Source organism: Vanessa atalanta, chromosome 18, assembly GCF_905147765.1.
Source record: "Vanessa atalanta chromosome 18, ilVanAtal1.2, whole genome shotgun sequence".
NCBI classification, from domain to species: domain Eukaryota; kingdom Metazoa; phylum Arthropoda; class Insecta; order Lepidoptera; family Nymphalidae; genus Vanessa; species Vanessa atalanta.
The window spans coordinates 5,714,311-5,735,501 of record NC_061888.1 but is presented as its reverse complement, the minus strand read 5'-3'; the positions used below and the strand labels follow the sequence as shown (position 1 = coordinate 5,735,501).

At 32.6% G+C, this 21,191-nt stretch overlaps 1 protein-coding gene across 1 annotated transcript in view; it reads left to right on the top strand.

Annotated features, from left to right (window-relative positions):
- The window catches only part of LOC125071000 (synaptogenesis protein syg-2-like), a 98,083-nt gene that overhangs the window by 65,453 nt on the left and 11,439 nt on the right, over positions 1-21,191 (top strand). The window contains exons 8-9 of the mRNA XM_047681044.1: positions 8,474-8,604; positions 14,209-14,368. Of these exons, the coding sequence (XP_047537000.1) occupies positions 8,474-8,604; positions 14,209-14,368 (291 nt within the window). The remainder of the gene's footprint in view (positions 1-8,473; positions 8,605-14,208; positions 14,369-21,191) is intronic.

Here is a 21,191-nt window from a genome sequence, read left to right as displayed (position 1 = left end):
CGCCCATTAACAATGGCGCTGTGAGAAATATTAAACATTCCTTAGATCACCAATGCGCCACCAACCTCGGGAACTAAGATGTTATGTCCCTTGTACCTGTAGTTACACTGGCTTCCTCACCCTTCAAACCGGAACACAATAATACTAAGTACTACTGTTTGGCGGTAGGAATATCTGATGAGTGTGTGGTACCTACCCAGGCTTGCACAAAGCCTTAAGTGATTATTTATCATAACATTCGAGTATATTTTATACCATACAGGGTGCCACACACGATACATTACTTGGAAGAGTTTCAAGAACATCATATTTGCAGCTAATTTGGTCTTATGATTACGGTATGATTATGAAAAGTTATTAGTTTCTGAGTTATACTACCGCCAAATAACAGTACACTTTACTGTTGTGTTCCGGTTATAAGGGTGAATAAGCCAGTGTAATCACAGGCACAAGGGACATAACATCTTAGTTCCCAAGGTTGGTGTCGCATAGGTGATGTAAGGAATGGTTAATATTTCTTACAGCGCCTTTGTCTATGGGCGATGGTGCCCACTTACCATCAGGTGGCCCATATGCTCGTCCACCAACCAATGCAATAAAAAAAAAAAAAGTTATTCCAAATTTTCATAGCAATCAATAGTACATATATATAATAAAATTAGGAAACTAAACCGAAAAGTTTGATTGAGCTTATTGCAGAATCGGTACAAATTTAAAATATTAATTCTCTAGATAGCTCATACATAGAGAAAAGTTTTACAGCTCGTATAACAGAAATATTGTTATACGAACTACGCAGACTTCGTACGGATGAAGTATGATTTTTATTGTTTTTTTTTTAATCCCGGAACTGGACCGCGTTTAATCTAAATTATCCAACCTACAAAACACAGATAAAAAAAGACATCGAAATTGATCCAGTAAAGTGGTTATAATACCGAAGAATAATTATTATATATATAACGATCCATAACAAATCATAAGCAAGAAAACATTTCGTCATACTTATTTTATAAATTTAGTATGTCATATATGAGAAATACGTATTATATTTATTATTTTAAAGATATTAATAAAAGATATGCAATCAAGAGTTCTGTATATTTAAAATTATATATACATACATCATAACGCTGTAACCCAATGGTAAATGTATAATTAATTTAATAAATCTTGTATATTATTGTACTTATTTTTGGAGAGTTCGACTTTTTTACCTTTTTAAGACGACGTGCACTTTTCATTATTTTCTTATTAACAAAAACCTTAATGTTCCTAAAGTAGCTTTTAAAGCGTGTTTAGTGTAACTTTGACGGCAAACTTGTTGAAAATTAATTCTATGTAATTTAGCCCAGTCCAGCTCTACGGTAAATTTATACCCGTAAATATGCCAATATCAAGTTTGCATTTTAAATTTAACTTAAATTAGCTTTTTGTTGACCTATTGGGAGAATATAGATTTTTTTTTATTTGCAAATTTCCTTTAGGGGAAGACACACGTGTTAAGGCTAAAACGTAACTTATATACTATTCCAGACTACAATCTGTCTCTACTATAATCTACCAAATTGTTTTCCTTCTGGCGCTGTTCGGGAATGATTGAGTATTAGAGGCAGTGGAACAAATTACTGTATTATAAACATATTTATATTGATATTGTTAGTTATATAAACCACGTCCGTCACGCACACAACACTTATTCTGAAACAAAATATATTTATTATAAAATAAATATTTTTATTGAATATATTTGTATAAAATATTTTTAAAAATAGAATAGATTTTTTTTAAACAGTCATTAGTCATGCATTCATATGTCTCATAAAATATATAATTTTATTGAAAATAAAAGATAACCTATACCAGTAAGTTATCATATAGTATTTAACTTATTTTTTTTTAAATAGTCGTGCATTAAATTCTCTAAAGTGGTATACGTAGCGAATGCACCAAGGCTCTGTCCAAACAGCTTACTCACTGCAGAGTTTGGAATTAGTTTCAACTAATTTAGTCGTTTCTAACTTACGCATTATTTACGAGACCACTGTATAGGATTAATTTATCTTTTGTTTTCCAACTTTCAAATCTAATTATAGCAACATAATTATTTAAATTTATATCGTAATTCACCTTATGATCAGCGGCGAAATCATTGTCAGTAAACTCAGATGTTACGATGATTCTGCCATGTATGCATTTACTAGCATAGGGGAAGAGTGGTCAAAGCCTCCTCTTTAAGAGGGGAGAACAACAAGACAGATGGTATATATGGTATCGTAGAGTCTTAAGCTTACCTTTACCTTTATTAGTCATAATAAAGGAAAATATAAAAAATGAATAAAATTTAAGTGAAACAATTCCGACGCGAGAAAGTCAAAAAGCACTCAGCCGATTGAGTTTTAATTGTTTAATTAGTAGAATAAAGTAAAGATTTGAGAAAAGATAATTAAATTTTAAGGAAAAAAATAATAATTAAATGTTAAGATTTTATATATTAAAAACTCTATCATTATATCTATTATCATTTCGTAGAGATAACATTGTTATTATAGAGCTGATGAGTTAATTTGATCGGCTCTATATTAGAATAACCTTACCAGTGAAATAAAAAAAAGCGTTAAGTACTAAGTAGCTCTCTCAACATTTATTGAGAAATCTAATAAAGTATGCGGCGCTCCACTCTGAAGGAGAAGGTGCAGCTGGATGGAGCAGCTAGTTTTTAAAATGAAAAAGGCATATGTTAAAATCGCATTAAAAAATAGTTACATTAAATCTTTGTAGCAAAAGTCTAGATTTTAGTATAGTTATTTTAGTTAGTCTGTAATGTAAACTTAATGAAAAGTTTATCCATTGCAGAGGACTTGGAGGAGTGACGTAGTTGACTTGTCCTACCCGACGTAATGTTTACACGGAAGAGACTAAGAATTAATTTGTTCTCTGTATCAACTCTAACTATTAACAGAAAGTTAAATACATTATACCGTTTTTTAAGTACACACACAGTCATTTGAACACACATTTATTAGATACCAACTAGTTGTCGTACGCGGCCTCTAAGAGGTTAGCCGTCCTGTATTCACTGTTTACTTTAAAAATGAAATAAAGTAAATGTAACTCGTTGACTTATCATATACTCTTCTCACCTGTGGTTTCGCTTGTGTTTAATGGTTTGGTGTGTCAGGTATTAGATATAAAAGAAGCCTATGTCATCCCTTGGGGCACAAGCTTAATAAAAAATTCCATCAAATTCGGTTCAATAGTCTCGCCATAATAGAACAACAGACAGATACACAGAGTAATTTTCGTATTAATAATATTTCTATACTATAGTATAGATTTATTCATAGAAGGCGCCCCGCGCTGCTTTAAGTTATCGTATATTTTTCGCTGTCTTTTCTCTACGTCATCTTATGAACACATATACATTTTGTAAGCACGATCGTCACTAACATTAACGTCGATAATAATTAAACGTGGACGGACGCGTTCGAAGTGAATAGATCTATAAGGCACCATTACATAGCTGTGTATTCTTACACAATGATTTGTCTTTTTCTTGCAAACGCCAAATTACTGATGCGAGAAAAAGAGAAGTCATTGTACAAATAACTATTCATCAAAGTTATACAAGTTTTATTATAAGGCTGTTAAAATAATAGTTAAGTACTTATTTTAACTTTTCTTGTTGTATTTAACTCTTGCACAATTATAAGTTTCTCTCTCTTTGTTTCCATTGTAATATTTCTTTGATTGCATTAAAAATGCATAATTAAAAAAATGGTTAAAGTTTGAATAATTTGATAATGGTTATATTATCGTATATAAATAATTCATCTATACTAATATCATAAATGCGAAAGTAACTCTGTCTATCTGTAGCTCTTGCAAGACTAAACTACATAACCGAATTTGATGAAATTTGGTAAGCAAGCTAGAACACTAAGGAAGGACATAGACTTTGATTAAGTAGCAGCTGATGACCAACTTCTAAAACGCGAGCGAAGCCACAGGATACAAGTAGTAAACCGCTTATTTTCGTAATTTAAAATAAATTATATTAAATAATTTCTGTATATATATATATATGTATATGTATACTTATAAGTATATATATGTATATATATACTTATAAGTCTTACTTTATTATTACGAAATTTTCAAGCTTTATAAACAGATTAAATTAAATTAACTCGCAGAGTTAGCGTCTGTTGTTTTATTGCATACAATATGATATTAAAAACACTAACTTAATTAAATTTATTAAAATTTATGATAGATAGATTTTATAACGGACTACCGGATATTGATCACCCCGGACCATAAACATTAAAGCTGTTAGAAGTATTAACCATTTCGTACATCGCCAATGCGCCACCTACCTTACGAACTAAGAAGTTGCGTCCCCTGTGCAATTACACTGGCTTACAAACCAGAACACAACTATCCTAATAAATGATGCTTAGAGTGGGTGGTACTTTTTGATTGCACAAAGCTCTACCACAAAGTATATTATAAGTATAAGTATCTTTACAATATCTAGTGTATTGAAAATTTCAGAGAACTAGTATGTGAGAGTGTTCAGTGAACGGTAATTAAAATCTTGTTATATGTCGGGTACTTAACATGAAAAGCAACACCGAGGTTGGTCCAAAAACTAATTTCGACCAACGAATCGTTTCAGGACTCGAGTAACATTTTCAAGGAGATTCAATTAGATTTCACAGATTGTTTCACGAAAAATTCTCTTCTTTTAATAAATGCTGTAATTTTTTTTCTGTGCATAATAAGTACATTTATTCACTAATACTAAGATGTAATGGTTTTCTGACTTGTATTGATATTTTTATCATTAACTTTAGAATTAAATTGATATTATTTACTTAATAGGTATACGAGCTTTGTATTTTTGTTTATCTTTGTTTTGTTATAAGTAAATTTCTTGTATGATTGTTGTACTTTAAAATGAAATGCTAAGCAATTAATTTAAATTATAAAATTCGGTAGAGTAAATCCAATTAGTAAACATTTCAATTTCCGATACGCAACCATACACTAATTATATAATTGTTCAAAGCATACGAAACCATCGTAGCGCGCGAAATGACTTAATTCTTTAATGGGACAGTCGTCAAAATGAGCAAAGAAAGGCGCTGACTCTATTACGACTAAGGAAATTAATTTCCGAATATAAATAAATTCTATTTACTTCTGCTTGGCGAACCGTAACGCATTTAGAGCGGGTGGAATAGCTTCGCTCCCTTCGTCTTGAATCGTTTTGGCAACAATTTAACGTAGAAATCGTAAATGTTTATTTGGACGACGTTTTCGCGCCGCGGGTCGACGTCGTTATAGGTCTTTAATGGCCAATAAAGTGTCAACGCCTGGTTTGAGACTCTCTTCACCTGAACAAACCAGATGTTTCAGTAGTTCGGTAATGATTTTAACATCGCGTGGTTTGCAGTCGTTCGCTCAGTGATATTGTATCAACACGCTATTATTATTTAAATTGTCCAAAGTGAATAAAACTATACGATGGTATCATAGGAGGGTTGTCTTTGATTGATACTGTTATGTAAGTAAAGTAAACTACAATAATAATCTGTAAATGTCTAACTATTGCGAAAAAGGACTATTCTAAATTTGAGGAAAATGTTTGAGGCTTATTCAAAACATGCTCCAATTAGCATGGAAATACAAAATGCAGTTTTTCTTCACCGCCAATAAAACTACAAACACAAATAAAGCACATGCAAATTCAGTGGCACACCGCACTTTTATTTATTGGGATATCTGGGCTTATTTTGATAATTTAAAGTTAAAATTTTACCATTCATATCTTTGATATCGTCCTTATAAATCACGTAAACTACCAAACGGCTATTTGATAAGAAGTCTCCTTCGACCATAGATAAATCGATAAATATACCACTGGCATTTAAGGGTTATGTTGGGGACTAATACCAACACGATGCTTCACTGCTGCTGGCTCAGAATTGCACCGCACACGTACGTAATTTGAAGCAATTTGATAAATGCACATCATCAAAATGAATAGCGGTATTTAAAACTTTCAACATTCCCGAACATAGCCTAGTTTCATATATATTCTAATGAACATTTCAAACAATGAAACTTAAATATCGTAACGATGTAGAAACCGCATATACAGGAGATTTTCCATCTGTTCGAGTATGCAGATTGGTTGAAAATCAGTCGATAGTGTTCGGTTATTCGATAAAGTTAGCGGATGTATGTTTAGTCCATTTTGAAATAGGATTAATTTTATTCGGAATTATCATGTATTATTCTATTACAAAATTTCCCTCATTTTCTCTCAATAAATCACATAATAACACTTGAATATCACGAATACTTTACTCAGAATTTTATTTTCTTTTTGTTTCCTTATTCGATTGAAAATATAATAGATTAATCAAAAATATAAAAACAATTTTGTCGTCGCTTGAGTAATGTCAGTAAGTCTTATTAAATGTAAGTATTTTGTTATTTGTAAGAGCCGCCTTTTTGGGGTGACTCCTTCAATTACTCGACGCATCCCTGTCTTGTGCTCACTCACTCCACCTCTTAATTAGTACCTCAATTTATTTTCTTATAATATAAAGTACAAATTCGTTATTTTATGTGATTCCGTATCGTTCTGTAGTCTCTGCTTATATAGTGTAATAATTTTTTTATTATATAGGTAAAAGCTAATGGGCCACCTGATTGTAAGTGGTCACCACGGCCCATAGACATTGCCGCTGTAAGAAATATAAATACTTTACGTCGTTGATACACCTCCAACCTTTTGTACTAAGATGTGTCTTGTGTCTGTAGTTACACTGGCTCACTCAACCTTCAAACCTAAACAAAACAATCCTAAACATTACAGTTTGATGATAGAATATATGATGATTAGGTTACCTACCTAACGGTCTTGCTCAAAGCCCACCACAAATTAAAACAAATAATCACTAACATTACTTAATATGCGTATATCCTTTGATGTTTATATTTTATTTTGATCCTTGAGATCAAAAAACATATAAAATACAATACAAATATCTATATAATGTACATATTATGTTCAAAATATTGATCTACGCCGTCGGATCCTGTCACAATATATCTTGATTGTATATGTTCTTAACTAGTGAGGTACGGCAGACTTTGACCAAACCAAACAATGGCTTTTAGTTACTTTTACCAAATACGAAATAATAACTTATTGTATTAATTCCTTGAAAATGAAAATAGTTTAAGTTAACCCTTAAAATATAACGTATCTATCAAGTGAAAGTTTCGAAGATTAACTTAAAAAAATTTGGCAGACAGACAGACATTTTAAAAATTGTGCTTTTTTGATTAAGAGTATTTCACGGTACTTGTGCAAGTCCTTCTGGGTTCTACTTATTCATCAGATTTTCTACAGCCAGTTAGTAGTAGTTTTTGTGTTCCGGAAAAATTAAGTTAGAAAAAACAACTTTGAAGGCTAAGTGAGCCAGTGTCGATACAGACAGGAAACATAAAATCTTAGCTTCCAAGATACGTGGTTGGCGCATTGGCGATATAAGGAATGGTTAATAGTAGGTACTTACAGGGCCAATGTCTATGGGCGATGATGACCACTTTACATCAGGTAGCCAGGTACCATTTGCCCGTCGGCGTACCTAATTTTATATTACTTTAATTTACAAACAAGCAATTCAGATTTATTTCTTTTTATATATAAAATATAATTCAAATCGTCCATTTAAGTATTGAGACGTAATATTAAATTTAAATGACGTGCAACCTTTGAATGTTATTAGATCTGATTCTTCGAAACTCAAGGCGTAATTTTACTTAAGTAATTTCATATAATGGAATTTCACTCCAATCTGAAGTTCGGTTAAAGGGGAGACGTCCCTTCGAGTTTTAATGGCTTGAACAGAATCTTGAATAGAATTTACTTTTTGACATTTATGTAATAATTCATAATTCCAATATTGACTAATCCATTAAATATATTCGAACGATTCAAAATCAATTTGCAAATTAACTTATTAAAAATGAAAACATCAAATTCTCGTATGAAAAATAATATATAGAAATAAGGTTTTAATGCTAAGGGTATCTGAAGAGTACAAAGGTTAATCTCAACGCTATCTCACTTTATATCGTACACAATTTCCTCAGAAATTCTTCCATATAATAATCACATATTCTACCTCAATGGGTACATATTATACTCAGTATAATACGGGCTGTATTATGTATATATATATATATATATATATATATATGTTTATATAATCCTAAATAGCTTAAGTGGAGAACAACGAGTTTAGATAGACTGGAAAACTGACCTCTTGACCTTATGAGCTTTTCTCATACCCTTTCCAACAATAACAAATTACACTTAATTTAATATGAGAAAAGGATAATAAATAGCCATTTTAAAGACGACAACGTAACTTTTTTTTTGTTTCAGATCCGCCTGTAGTATCTTTGTCGCTAGGCAGCACCCTCAACCCTAATGACATCAAAGAAGGTGACGACGTTTACTTCGAGTGTTCTGTACGTGCGAATCCAAAGGAACATCGCATATCTTGGTATCACAATGTAAGTATACCCGTGAGCTCGCCTGAATAACAAATATTCATCAGTTATTCCACCAGCAAATTATGCATCAAGTATTATGTTTTGCCGAGTTCTGATTTGGAATGTGATTGGGTTAATAATTACAGTCAAAACTCACTCAAGACCGTAAGCGTGAATTGACTGAATTTGGCTGAAATCAAAGGAATTCACATTGATGTTTAGTTTTTGGCAGGAATCTATTCTTATTCTTTCAATTTATTGACTCCCAAAGAAATGACACATGAACAAACGAATGATGAACCTGCCGTTAGTAATTATACACTAGCAGCATTCCCCTATTAAGTCGCAAATAAATGTCGCCAGATGTCATTATTTTATTTATCAGATTATATTTAAAATTAAATAATAGAATATAATGTTGTTTGTATAATAAATGTTGGGCGCTGCTGGAACTCCCTCTCTTTGTGGAGACGGTTTGGTGTTTATTCACACTGCACTGCTCCAATACAGATTGGCGGATATACATAATTAAAATGGAAGATTTTCATCCAACCCATGCAAGCTTCCTCTGGATATTTTCCACCGCCAAACCCGAGATAAATTATAATCACAAATGATACCCATGAAAATTCAGAGCAGAGCAATCTTCGGTTAAGATTCACGTATTCTCACCGCACGACTATCTGGACTCCAAAATAACATCACACCAAGTACATATACTGCGGCACTGCAAGTATCCATATAAAATCTAATAACAATTTATACGTGGCCGGGGATCGCATGCAATGGTCTCATGAAGTTTTCGCAAAGTGCAAATGACCGCAATAAGAACCGTTGGAGAAATCTACAATTTTCGTTTTAAGTTTTGCGGTAGTATGCGAATACAAATGAGGCCATTAAAAGTAGTTCTCATATCGTGAACGGTGTTAAAAACTCAATCGAAAGTTTAATTGAAGAATTTCTTGACTGGATTGCGAATAATTATGAAGGTTTATAAGAAATAAAGCTCCAATCCGAATAAATCTGGATTTTATAAAGGTGGAACTGTGTATAAAAATATTGTTTTGTAAAAAAAAAATTAACATATTCGCAATAGAACTGTGTCAAAGTAATTTTTTTTACGATCAAACATATATTGGCGTGCCTTTAAGGTCCGACTCGTATGCCGTAACGGCTAACAGTATAATAATACCATCATGGCACATCTTCATATAATAGTTTTAATTAAAACTGAAAAGAAAAAACGGTAAACTCAATCATGTCAGCATATTTAAAAAAAAGAAACCCTAAAATTATTGTAAACCAAAAATCTAAGATCGGACAATCAACAAAATCTATCCTAATATTAAAAATGCCAAATTAACTTTGTCAGTTATCTCTTCACGCTAAAACTGCTGAAACGATGTAGATGAAATTTGGTATGACGATAGTTTGAATCTCGGAGAAGGACATAGGATTCATTTAAATCACCCTTCGAGAAAGGTAAAATATAAGGTTTGTGTGTTATCTAGACACGCGGTAGCGTGTCAGCCAAGTTCTAGTAACAGAACTGGCTAGCAGCACCGTGTGTAATATTACACGAACCATTTAAAAACTATTTGACATAAATGTGTCAAATTTGACTCATATATTGAGACTCGCGAGATACATATGTGTTCCAAATTTCATAAACGCATCTCAAATGGTTATTTAGATATTAACGTCTAAAAATCGTCAATTTTATCACTGACTGACCTATAGATCAAAACTATAACCTACTTCCAGATGACCTAGAAAGTTGAAATTTGGCATGCAGGTAGATAATTAGGCCAATATAAAGGAAAAAATCTGAAACTGGTAATTTTTTATCATTTTATTATAATTTTTCATTTTATTGGCTCTATAGGAACTTATATACTTAGTTCCTGTAATAACTGTAATAAAAAAATGATGTAAGAACTCGCAATCAAAACTTATGACAGCCGGTCTTAATGTGGATTTTAAGATCTTCACGTGAATATATAACAAGTTGAATACCACCCTTAAGTTTTTTAAATCCAAATATTTCCGTTTTATTACTTATGAGTATAGCCGACTTTCGTATTTATTACGTTATTAACTAGCATTTAGCGCACATCAATGGTGCAAAATCATTGTACTTAAAAAAATAATAATAATAGGCATTTTGGTACACGGCGCGCGACGTGACGCCGGAGCAGCGGGATAGGAGCGTTGCGATTAAACCTTAACGCGGACGTGTCTGAGCGAGTGGCAACCGCGCTCATAAGAATTATTTCAATGCCTTCCGATGGAAGCTGCCTAGTCTATTCGACTGCATATTTTTTGTTTGAGTATACAAGTATACAACAATAAAATAGGTTTCGTGAGACTGTAGTAGAGTATGTATATCGTAACTGGAATGATTTAAGTTTGTACTCTAGCGCTACAAACGGGGATCCTTATTGCTTGGAAGAACAGTATCGAGCAAGCATGCTGATGTCAGCAAAGGACTGGTGAATGGGTCCAATGGAAAAATAGAGAAAGTACATTGGGGACGTCGACAACAGCAATAGCGCACGTAAAATAACAATTCAATTTAAACATAATTTAATTTGCGAACTAGAAGTCAAAACCAAGTTACAGATATTAAGTAATGTATATATATGTACAAAGGAAACAATTCTCTATTTGCTTAGTTTATTCTACTACTATACACAAATCACAAGGCCTTCGCCTTGACGGTGCTCTTTTCGACATAGGCTCCTCTATATTTAGTAAAGAGCAGGCTTACGTTGGCCTCTCTAGAATTAAAAACTTAGATGGAGTACATCTTATCAATTTAGGTCCAAGTCAAATCAAGACTCAAGAAAGCTCTATTGTAGAGTACAACCGTCTGCGCACGTTATACCACCCCCACTTGGGCAAATTAAGTATAAACAGAAAACGCGTAAAAAAAATCCGGACACTGAATGGGCAATTCACTCAAACATTTCAGAGGTACCTACAAGAAAAATAAGAACGTTTAAAAAAAAAGACAATTATACCCCGTAAACATAAGAAAATAGAATTGTTTAACAAAAACCATATGGTATTAATTTTGTTATTAATAAGTCCTACTCATAATTTATATACAAAAAGTAGTGATATCCCATCAAAAACATAAATGTAAAAATGAGAGCCAAGTTAAATATTATGATATATACCTTGGTTGTTGTCTTCAACGACAAAAGAAGTGAGATCTAAATTTGTGCAAAGTTAAATAGTCCTTTCTGAAATTTATTTATAACTACATAAAATATCATTTCTTCTTATAACTTGGGGTAATATATTGTTGCCTAAGGTCTGACTTGGCTAGTTCTCATATACGAATTATATTATAGCCTTCGTAAGTTCTAAGCCTGTTACAAATGAATTATAAACACAAATTAAGCACGCAAATATTCAATGGTACTTGTTTGGATATGAACTCGCAATATCTGGTTAAGATTCATGTTTTCTTGTGACTGGACCATCGCAGCTCTTAATGTACGTTAATACTTACTAAGCAATTCTGAGCTGTCCTCCATTCTTCTTAGATGTTCTGAGTTATAATTTGTTATTCTAAACACAAACTACAATTTGTGTTTATAAACATATAAGAACTAGCCAAGACAGACCTTAGACAACAATATATTACCCCAGGTTATAAGAAGAAATGATATTTTATGTAGTTATAAATAAATTTCAGAAAAGACTATTTAACTTGGCACAAATTTAGATCTCACTTCTTTTGTCGTTGAAGACAACAACCAAGGTATATATCATAATATTTAACTTGGGTCTCATTTTTACATTTATGTTTTTGATGGGACAGGTAATATTTTATAAATTAAGCGTGAGTAAAGCCGAAAGTTCAGCTAAAGAAAATGTATATTTTCTTTATTCCATTGTTTACGTAAACAATCTAACAACAGTATAAAGATACGATAACTCAAATTTTAAAGCGAAATTCCGAACATAATGAACGTCAAACAATATTCATTACGTATAAATAAAACAAGAACAAGCAACTAAATGATGTTAAAGATACACTTGCAAGTTTAAACGCTACGTCTACCCTGAGACTTGTAAAATTAGACACGTCAGAACATTCTATCGCTAGCTATTAAACACCCTTTATTCATGGAAAATGCATGCGAAGTTTGAAACTTTTTCCATTTATTCTTTGTAGAAAACACCGATTCATGTTCCGTTTTAAAATATTGAATGCATCTGAACATCGAATTAATTGATTTTATTTTTTATTAGTTTTTTAAAAAGTAAAACTATATTAATATTATAAATGCGAAAGTAAGTCTATCTGTCTGTCTGTTTTAAGTGCCTAACCACTGAACCGAGTTTTATGAAATTGGTATGAAGCTTAAAACCCCACGGCTTAAGACACACAGGGTATCTTTTCATATGTAGCACCTTATGACCGAGTCCTTCAACGAGAGCAAAGTCGCGAATGCCAACTATAATAGTATAATAATAATTTGTTTCTTTGGAACGTATCTCATGACTAATTGGGTAAATTATAAATATTTCCGTACTCCGTTTCAAAACCAACTTTAAAATAGTAGATTCACGAAAATATACCACTAGTCAAAAGCATGAATTTAACATATTAATATACGTATCATATAATATTATGCTTATTTTGTCTGGGTAGCTTTAGCGAAATTATTGCTAGTAAATGTTTTAATTTTATTTTTTAATAGCTATCAAGGAATATAAGAAAATTTTATAATTGTATCGAAATTCGTTAAGTAACTTGCGCTATTCAATAATTTGTAATTATTTTGATGGATAACTTAAAGTCGGGCTAACACATGTGCGATGGGTAAAACAGAGTGGTCACTTATTCGAAGCCATTTTGTAAGGTTAATATTGACTCAATTTATCATATTACGACTCATTATTCAGGAACTAATAATTAATCAACAACAATACAAATATATTTAATGTTATCTAGTTATTTAAAATTTAGTTAAGATATAATTGCTTATTACAGATTATTTTTAACGCGCGATTTTTTTTATCTATACACGCGGTAGCGTGTCAAGCCAAGTTCAAGTTCATTTTCATTTTTAATTTCAACTTTATTGATGTTATATATATATTGTCGTTTTATTAAAATATATATATATTATCAACAAAATTTTATGTTTATTTAAGCCCATATGTATTTTTTTATCATAAATTATTTTAATACTAACCTATTTTGTCGTTTCACGAGACGGCTGCTTTTTTCAGCTATCTTATTAACACTAGTACTAAGAGAGCAGATTTATCGCTCGTCAAATCTCAATTAGGCAAATGGCTTATGGCATAATTCCACACTTTCATAATTTGTAATATAATGATTATAACTTTTTTATACGAATATTTCTAATTTAAATATAAGCAGATGTGACCCATTTGCTAGTACACGTTAATCAAAACCAATGATTGTGGTTTAACCCAAATAAGAATTTCCATGTGTTATAATTAATATTGCAGTCGGCGTTAAAGGAAAATATCCTGAGGAAAAACATTCTTACTTTAAGTTTTATTTATAAAAAAATCTTAAATGTAAAAACGGTGTAATCAATTATTTAAAAAACAAAAATTTTTTTCTTCAACCAGGACAAACCAGTGCTTCACAACGTGGTTTCCGGTATTATAGTTAGCACGAAGTCACTTGTGCTACAGAAGGTGACGAGAGAACACAGCGGGGATTACACCTGTCGCGCCAACAATGCCCTCGGGGAAACTGCTAGTCAGGCTACCCATCTCAGCATACAATGTACGTATACATGACAAAATAACAACAGATTTAAAATAATACATAAAACTTAGTATTATTATTAATCGATAAAAATATGAGGAGGACAAATATCATGGAATTATTGGAACGAAGTTCTTTAATATGGTTTACCGTTGAGTGAACTGGCAGAAGTCGTCACTTAAGGAAAAAGTGTTTTGATAGGCGACCTTTCCCTGATCGTCTCTTTTTCTTGTATACGGCCTTATATTAGACGATTTCACGTTATTTTTTGTTATTGTTTTAATTCACACTCAATCTTTCAATACTCAAATTTGCTATCAGATTTCAGACAGAGTATCACGATGTCAGTAACATTTTCTTAAAAATTAAACATCAAAAATTACATTTAATAATAAGTATTCATCTTCTTGGATACCTACACTATTTTTTTTTATTAATAATCAAATTATATGAGATGATATTTGATAGAAGAATAACGTAAAATTTCGAGATGTTTTTGGGTTGAAATAAAAAAAGCATTATCTTATTTTAAGACCCTATTTAAATTAAATATGTAAACCATTTCAACTAACAACACTGTGATAATCTTTTCAATTTAAAACGAATGCAATCTACATCGAACTATCTTTCTCTCCTTTTTTTTATTTCTGCTCATAGATAATTCTTCCATGCAGATCGCGAATGCATATTTAATGGACCTTAAGAAGTCACTGCACTCCAACAGCGATAGTTTAGAATGATTGCCTTCAGCACAATACTCCGTATTTAGCAACATGAAATGGTGTTTATCCCGAACACGTGCGTTTTCATTTCAAAAAGCTTAGAACGTTCATCTTTAAAAGAGAAAAGCCTAGATTGATTAGTGGATAGAAAATGTGGATCTCGACTGTGGAAACGGTTTTTTCATGATCTTTTCTTTAAGCGTCAGAGTAATGTTACGTCGTAGTTTTAGCACTTTTAATATTTATCAAAACTGGGGTGATTTTAGATACTGTATAAGTATTTATATAATTGCATCTCTATACTTTTTACATGGGGGTAGGACTATGAGCAAGCACGTCTGGGTAGGTACCACCCACTCTTAAATGCGGCACAAGGGACGTAACATCTCCACAATGACATCAGGTTGTAGGCCATTGGTGATGTATGGAATGGTTAACATTTCTTAAAACGCCATTGTCTATGGGCATTGGTGGTCATCAGATTATCTATTTGCTCGTCCTCTTCTCTATATCATAAAAAGCTACCGATCAAGAAAGGATGTCTTAGCGATTAGGATGTCTTGTCTTCATTGTGTGTGTATACTGTTTAAGTTTATTGGTGAACAATTAAGACAACAATATTTGTATTCTGCTTTAATTCCCGAAGCAGAGTCCGTAGCGTAATCCAGAAAATAGCTTAAAACATTTTTTACTCTCATGCATTAGCAAACCCCTTGGCAAATGAAACATAAAAGTCTAATGGCCAAATCGACTTTCTATTGGAACGAAGTAGCCTGATAAAAATAAAACAGCTCAATCAGTAAATTGTACAGAAGATTGCTTTTCGGAACTGAATTAGAAACAGACTGTTCTATTACAAACAAAATACTAATAAATTTATTTCATTTGGACAGAAGGTTTTCAGAATATCAATCTAACTTCTTAAGTTAATCAAGATTTGTTAAGCCAACGCTGAAACAGTGATATAAAAATCTATTGAATGATCGATGTTCCGTATTTTATCTAGATATATATAAAATATCGTGCCAAGTGATATACAGCCCTCTAGATTGTTTTCGTTTTTGTTTTTGTTACGATATAAGCAGGCGGATTGGTCAATGGCCTGATGGTAAGTTGTCATCATCATAGACTGACGCTGTAAGAAATATTACCTATTCCTAATATCGTCAATGCGTCACCAACTTTGGAAATTAAGATGTTATGTCCCTTGTGCCTAACGTTACACTGGCTTACGCGACCTTGAAACAAAACAACAATACTAAGCATTGCTGTTTGGTGTTCGAATATCTAATGAGTGGGTGGTACCTACACTGACGAGTTTGCACTAAGCCCTACCACTAAATACTTTGTAACCACGAAATTGTCAAGTGGTTTAAAGTCGTGACTCTTACCCAAAGATTGCGGATTTTAACCCAACTGAGCACCAATTTTTCGTCATATCGGTAGTACTGGGAAATGTATTCACTAGCCTGGATTGGAGTAGTGTGTTGCAATTAATTCCAAACCTCCTTAAATAAGGCTTTGCAAAGCAGTGTGTCGCTTAAAGGTTATTACTGTCACCTATATTTTCGCCGCTTTATATCTAATATTTCATTTTCATATATATCATTATTAAGCAATTAACACACAGACTCTGTACTTATATAATGAGTCATCAAAATCACATCGATCAACAGTGACTAATGAACGATAAATATTCACTACGGGACTCGTTCACTAACTTAGTAATCAATGCACCAACATGAGGCAAGTTCTATTAGTATCCGCTAGGCGAGGATTTCACGTAGCAAATCATTGTTAGGCTATCAATCATAGCTCGGAATGCATATCGAATGACAAGGAGTTTGTAGTAATAGAAAAACTATGAGTCCGTGTAACAAATACTATTTCGTATTGCAATATATCAATATATGTAAGCAGGCTATGTACCTAACATATGATATTGTAAAGGATGTATATATGAGAGCCGAGATGGCCCAGTGGTTAGAACACGTGCATCTTAACCGATGATTTCGGGTTCAAACCCAAGGCAGGCACCACTGAATTTTCATGTGCCTAATTTGTGTTAATAATTCATCTCGTGCTCGGCGGTAATGGAAAACATCGTGAGGAAACCTGCATGTGTCTAATTTCAACGAAATTCTGCCACATGTGTATTCCGCCAACCCGCATTGGAGCAGCGTGGTGGAATATGCTCCAAACCTTCTCCTCAAAGGGAGAGGAGGCCTTTAGCCCAGCAGTGGGAAAATTTACAGGCTACTAATGCTAATATGTATATATAGTGTAATTTTTTTTTTAATGTATTCTTACAAATTCACGCAAAATTATTGGAATCAACAAACAAGTATCATAATTATAAGATACGCCGCATACAATAACTATATATTATAATAACAAAAACCGACAGACTTCCTTTGTAAATGAAATGAAAATTTACATCCTGTTTATGTCGCGTTATTGGGCGAAGGCCTTCTCGCACTTTGAGGAAAAGATTTGGAGTTCAACACATGAAGCCGAATTTGATTGAATGATGACACATACAGGTGTTTTTCTACCTCTCGATGTTTTCCTTCACAACCGAGTATGAAATTAATTACAAACACAAATTAAGCACATTGAAATTCAGTGCTTATTGGCTAGATTTGAACCCGCATTCATCGATTAAGGTGCACGCGTTTTACCACTGGGCCATCTCGGCTCTTTTGTCTTTGTACAAATACCATTATATCGTCGAGGTATGGATCGCTTTAGCGATATATAAGAATAGGTATCGCCCCACTTTCTAGCGAAAAGTTACAACAAAATTGGCTTGTATAAATCGTGCCCAGTATAAAAATACAAATACATAATAATAATTGATTCAAAACAGATACACCGACCAGCCAGTTTCGTATATATTGTTTAATATCTGGTTGAACTTTGCCGGAGATAAAATCGTCTGTCCGAGTACTTCTGTAGCGAGCACAAGCAAAACTGTAATAGATACACCGAAACTTCATGAAGCCTTTGTAAATCTTGAAATTGTCTGCAGGAAAGCCTCGAAGTTTAAATCACTTAAAATACAGAACATGCATATGTGTGCACATAATTATAGAGTCTAAGTTTGTGTTGAAATTTATACGCAATGTCGCTCACATACTTTTGAACTGTTACGGTAGGGCTGAGTACAATGTATAAGAATTTGATTCAGTAGACCTAGTCTATTATAACAGACTTAAAACTTAGCAAATAACAGTGTGATGTCATTTGCATACAACATTGACAGTATTATTTATAACATTTAAAGGGAGATAAGAAACAAAATAGCGTAACACTATCAGTCGATTTTCAACATTTTACGAGTGAGATACGTTGTGAGTTCTTACACAGTAACACTACAGTTGATAATAATGAGCGCTCATCATTTTGACATTTAACAATTATTTTCTAGATTTCAAGAGAAGAGCCGAAATGGCCCAGTGGTTAGAACGCGTGCATCTTAACCGATGATTTCGGGTTCAAACCCAGGCAGGCACCACTGAATTTTCATATGCTTAATTTGTGTTTATAATTCATCTCGTGCTCGGTGGTGAAGAAAAACATCGTGAAGAAACCTGCATGTGTCTAATTTCAACGAAATTCTGCCACATGTGTATTCCGCCAACCCGCAATGGAGCAGCGTGGTGGAATATGCTCCAAACCTTCTCCTCAAAGGGAGAGGTGGCCTTTAGCCCAGCAGTAGGAAAATTTACAGACTGCTAATGCTTTTAAGATTTAAACCTTTTTACCGACATTAATTGAAGATGAAATAATGCAGGTTACGTTTTCGAACTTGCTAAGAAAATACATTGCTCAAATATTCAATGATATACATACCTAGATTATATAAGTTTTTATCAATATGGAGATTTCTTAGAATAGTATTATTATTTGACGTTTCGAATTCATAACCATTTTAATAATAAAATTCTATCTCCTAACTCTTTAAAGTTCTTAAAATGAATATGTATTCATATTCACGAAAGAAAACGTATAAAAATATTATAGTTCCATTTTTATATATATATTTTTTTGTATTTGAAAATAAAATTTTGCAAAAATATTTCAATTCAATATTGAGACGTTATTTACAAACTCTTCAAAACTTATTTTATCCGTGTAAAAGTAGATACATACCTGATACATAAACATGTATATTGTACAAATACTTATTTGTACAGGCTAACCACGTATCTACCTAGCAAGTCAATACTTGCTCAGCATTTAATAAACAAATTAAAGAGTACGTCCTAGAAAAATTACGCGGTCTAATTTGATGAATTACTCGTATATTTTGGTTTCATGCTATTCCCAAATGACTCTTCGCAGCATACTTGGTGCAGCGTGTTCGTGTATTGGCATTAATTTTCCGAACACAGCGATATGTTTGATTTCTCGGCCTTCGTATTTTGCACAAATATGGCAACAATTTCGGTACCCGCTTTGTCGATTTTTATCACAGCAAAAGAGTAAACTGAGGCAAATGTTTGCACAGATCGTTCACACTTGGTTCGCCGAGTGCACATCTTCTGCATTGATTGTATTGTAAATATACGAATATTATTGGAACGAAGTTCTTCTACGCGGCTTACAAGACACTGAACCGGTAGAAAAATCGTTATTTTATAAAATATTATATTATTATGCCTCCTGCATACGACTTTTTCCCTCTGTCTCTTAGTATTTTTCCTATTATATCATTTTTTTATTATAACATTGTTAGAGACGGTCCAGTGGTTAGAACGCGTGCGTCTTAACCGATGATTTTTGGTTCAAACCCAGGCCAGCACCTCTGAATTTTCATGTGCTTAATTTGTGTTTATAATTCATCTCGTGCTCGGCGGTGAAGGAAAACATCGTGATGTAACCTGCATGTGTCTAATTTCAATGAAATTCGGCCACTTTCGCATTGGATCTGCGTGGTGGGATATGCTTCAAGCCTTCTCTTCAAAAGGCGAGAAGGCCTTAGCCCAGCACTAGGAAATTTACAGGCTGTTAATGTTAAATTAAATAGTAATTTAATAATTCTTACGGACAAGAGAAAACAGAATACGAGTAGAAAAGTTAGTGTTACCTCATATTATAGCTGAAAATATATGTAATTATTTTTTGTCTCTTTAAATGTTATATCTTATATTGTAATCCCACTTTATTATCACATATTGTATATTATTTTATGCGCTAAGGGCGCTTTGTGTTTTTGGACAAAGAAATTATTAATAATAATAATTATTATTATTATACGGCCTGAACACCCTGATCCATTTGTAGTGCCTTACTTAAGTAAAAATAATGACCCCAATCACGAAAGCAACATCTAATGACATATTTCAACACTCAACTGTTAATATTGGTATTATATATTAATGTTGATTAGGCGGAGGCTTAGTTAAACTCTGCTGTATCTCTTTCTTTCGAATGTGACAACCAAGGGTGATAGAAAGAGATAAACTATTTTTAACTGAACACACGCTAAATAACCTTTATATTGTTAAATATTCATAATTTAACTTTTTTTAAAATTAAAATATTCATTTGTTTCTTAAGGACAAGCTACAATAAAATGTTTCATCAAAAGCAGTCATTCGAATCAATTTATATATTAGTATTCATTCACATCTTCAAAGATTTTAATACGAATAAATATTTTAATGAAAATCTAAAACAAAAGTCAGGGAGCGCAGTTTTATAAGTAGATACGTAAATGAATCACAGCCACTGAGTACGCCCGAGGCGAACAGTCGGCGATAAAATGTATATATCGTCTGACTTCTGTTATGACTTAACGAACTGAATTCGAAGGCTCTTTCAGCTTTCCGTGTTAATTACAGCATCGCCCTTATTTACATAGATCGCTAAAACGATTTTCTAATTTTCTCTTGTATTTACATTTTAACTTAAATACAGTGTTATGTTAAAACTTTGCGAGTCGGAGCCTGATTTAAAGCCAATTATTTTCACCTGCCAGTATCATAATATATCATCTATAATACAGTGCTTTAAAGCAGATTGTTACATAAGTTTTAGTTTGCCGACGTAGCGGCTTCATGTTAAAATGAACTCTTAAATCATCTGCAGGTTCGGTTCGGAATGCGAAATTT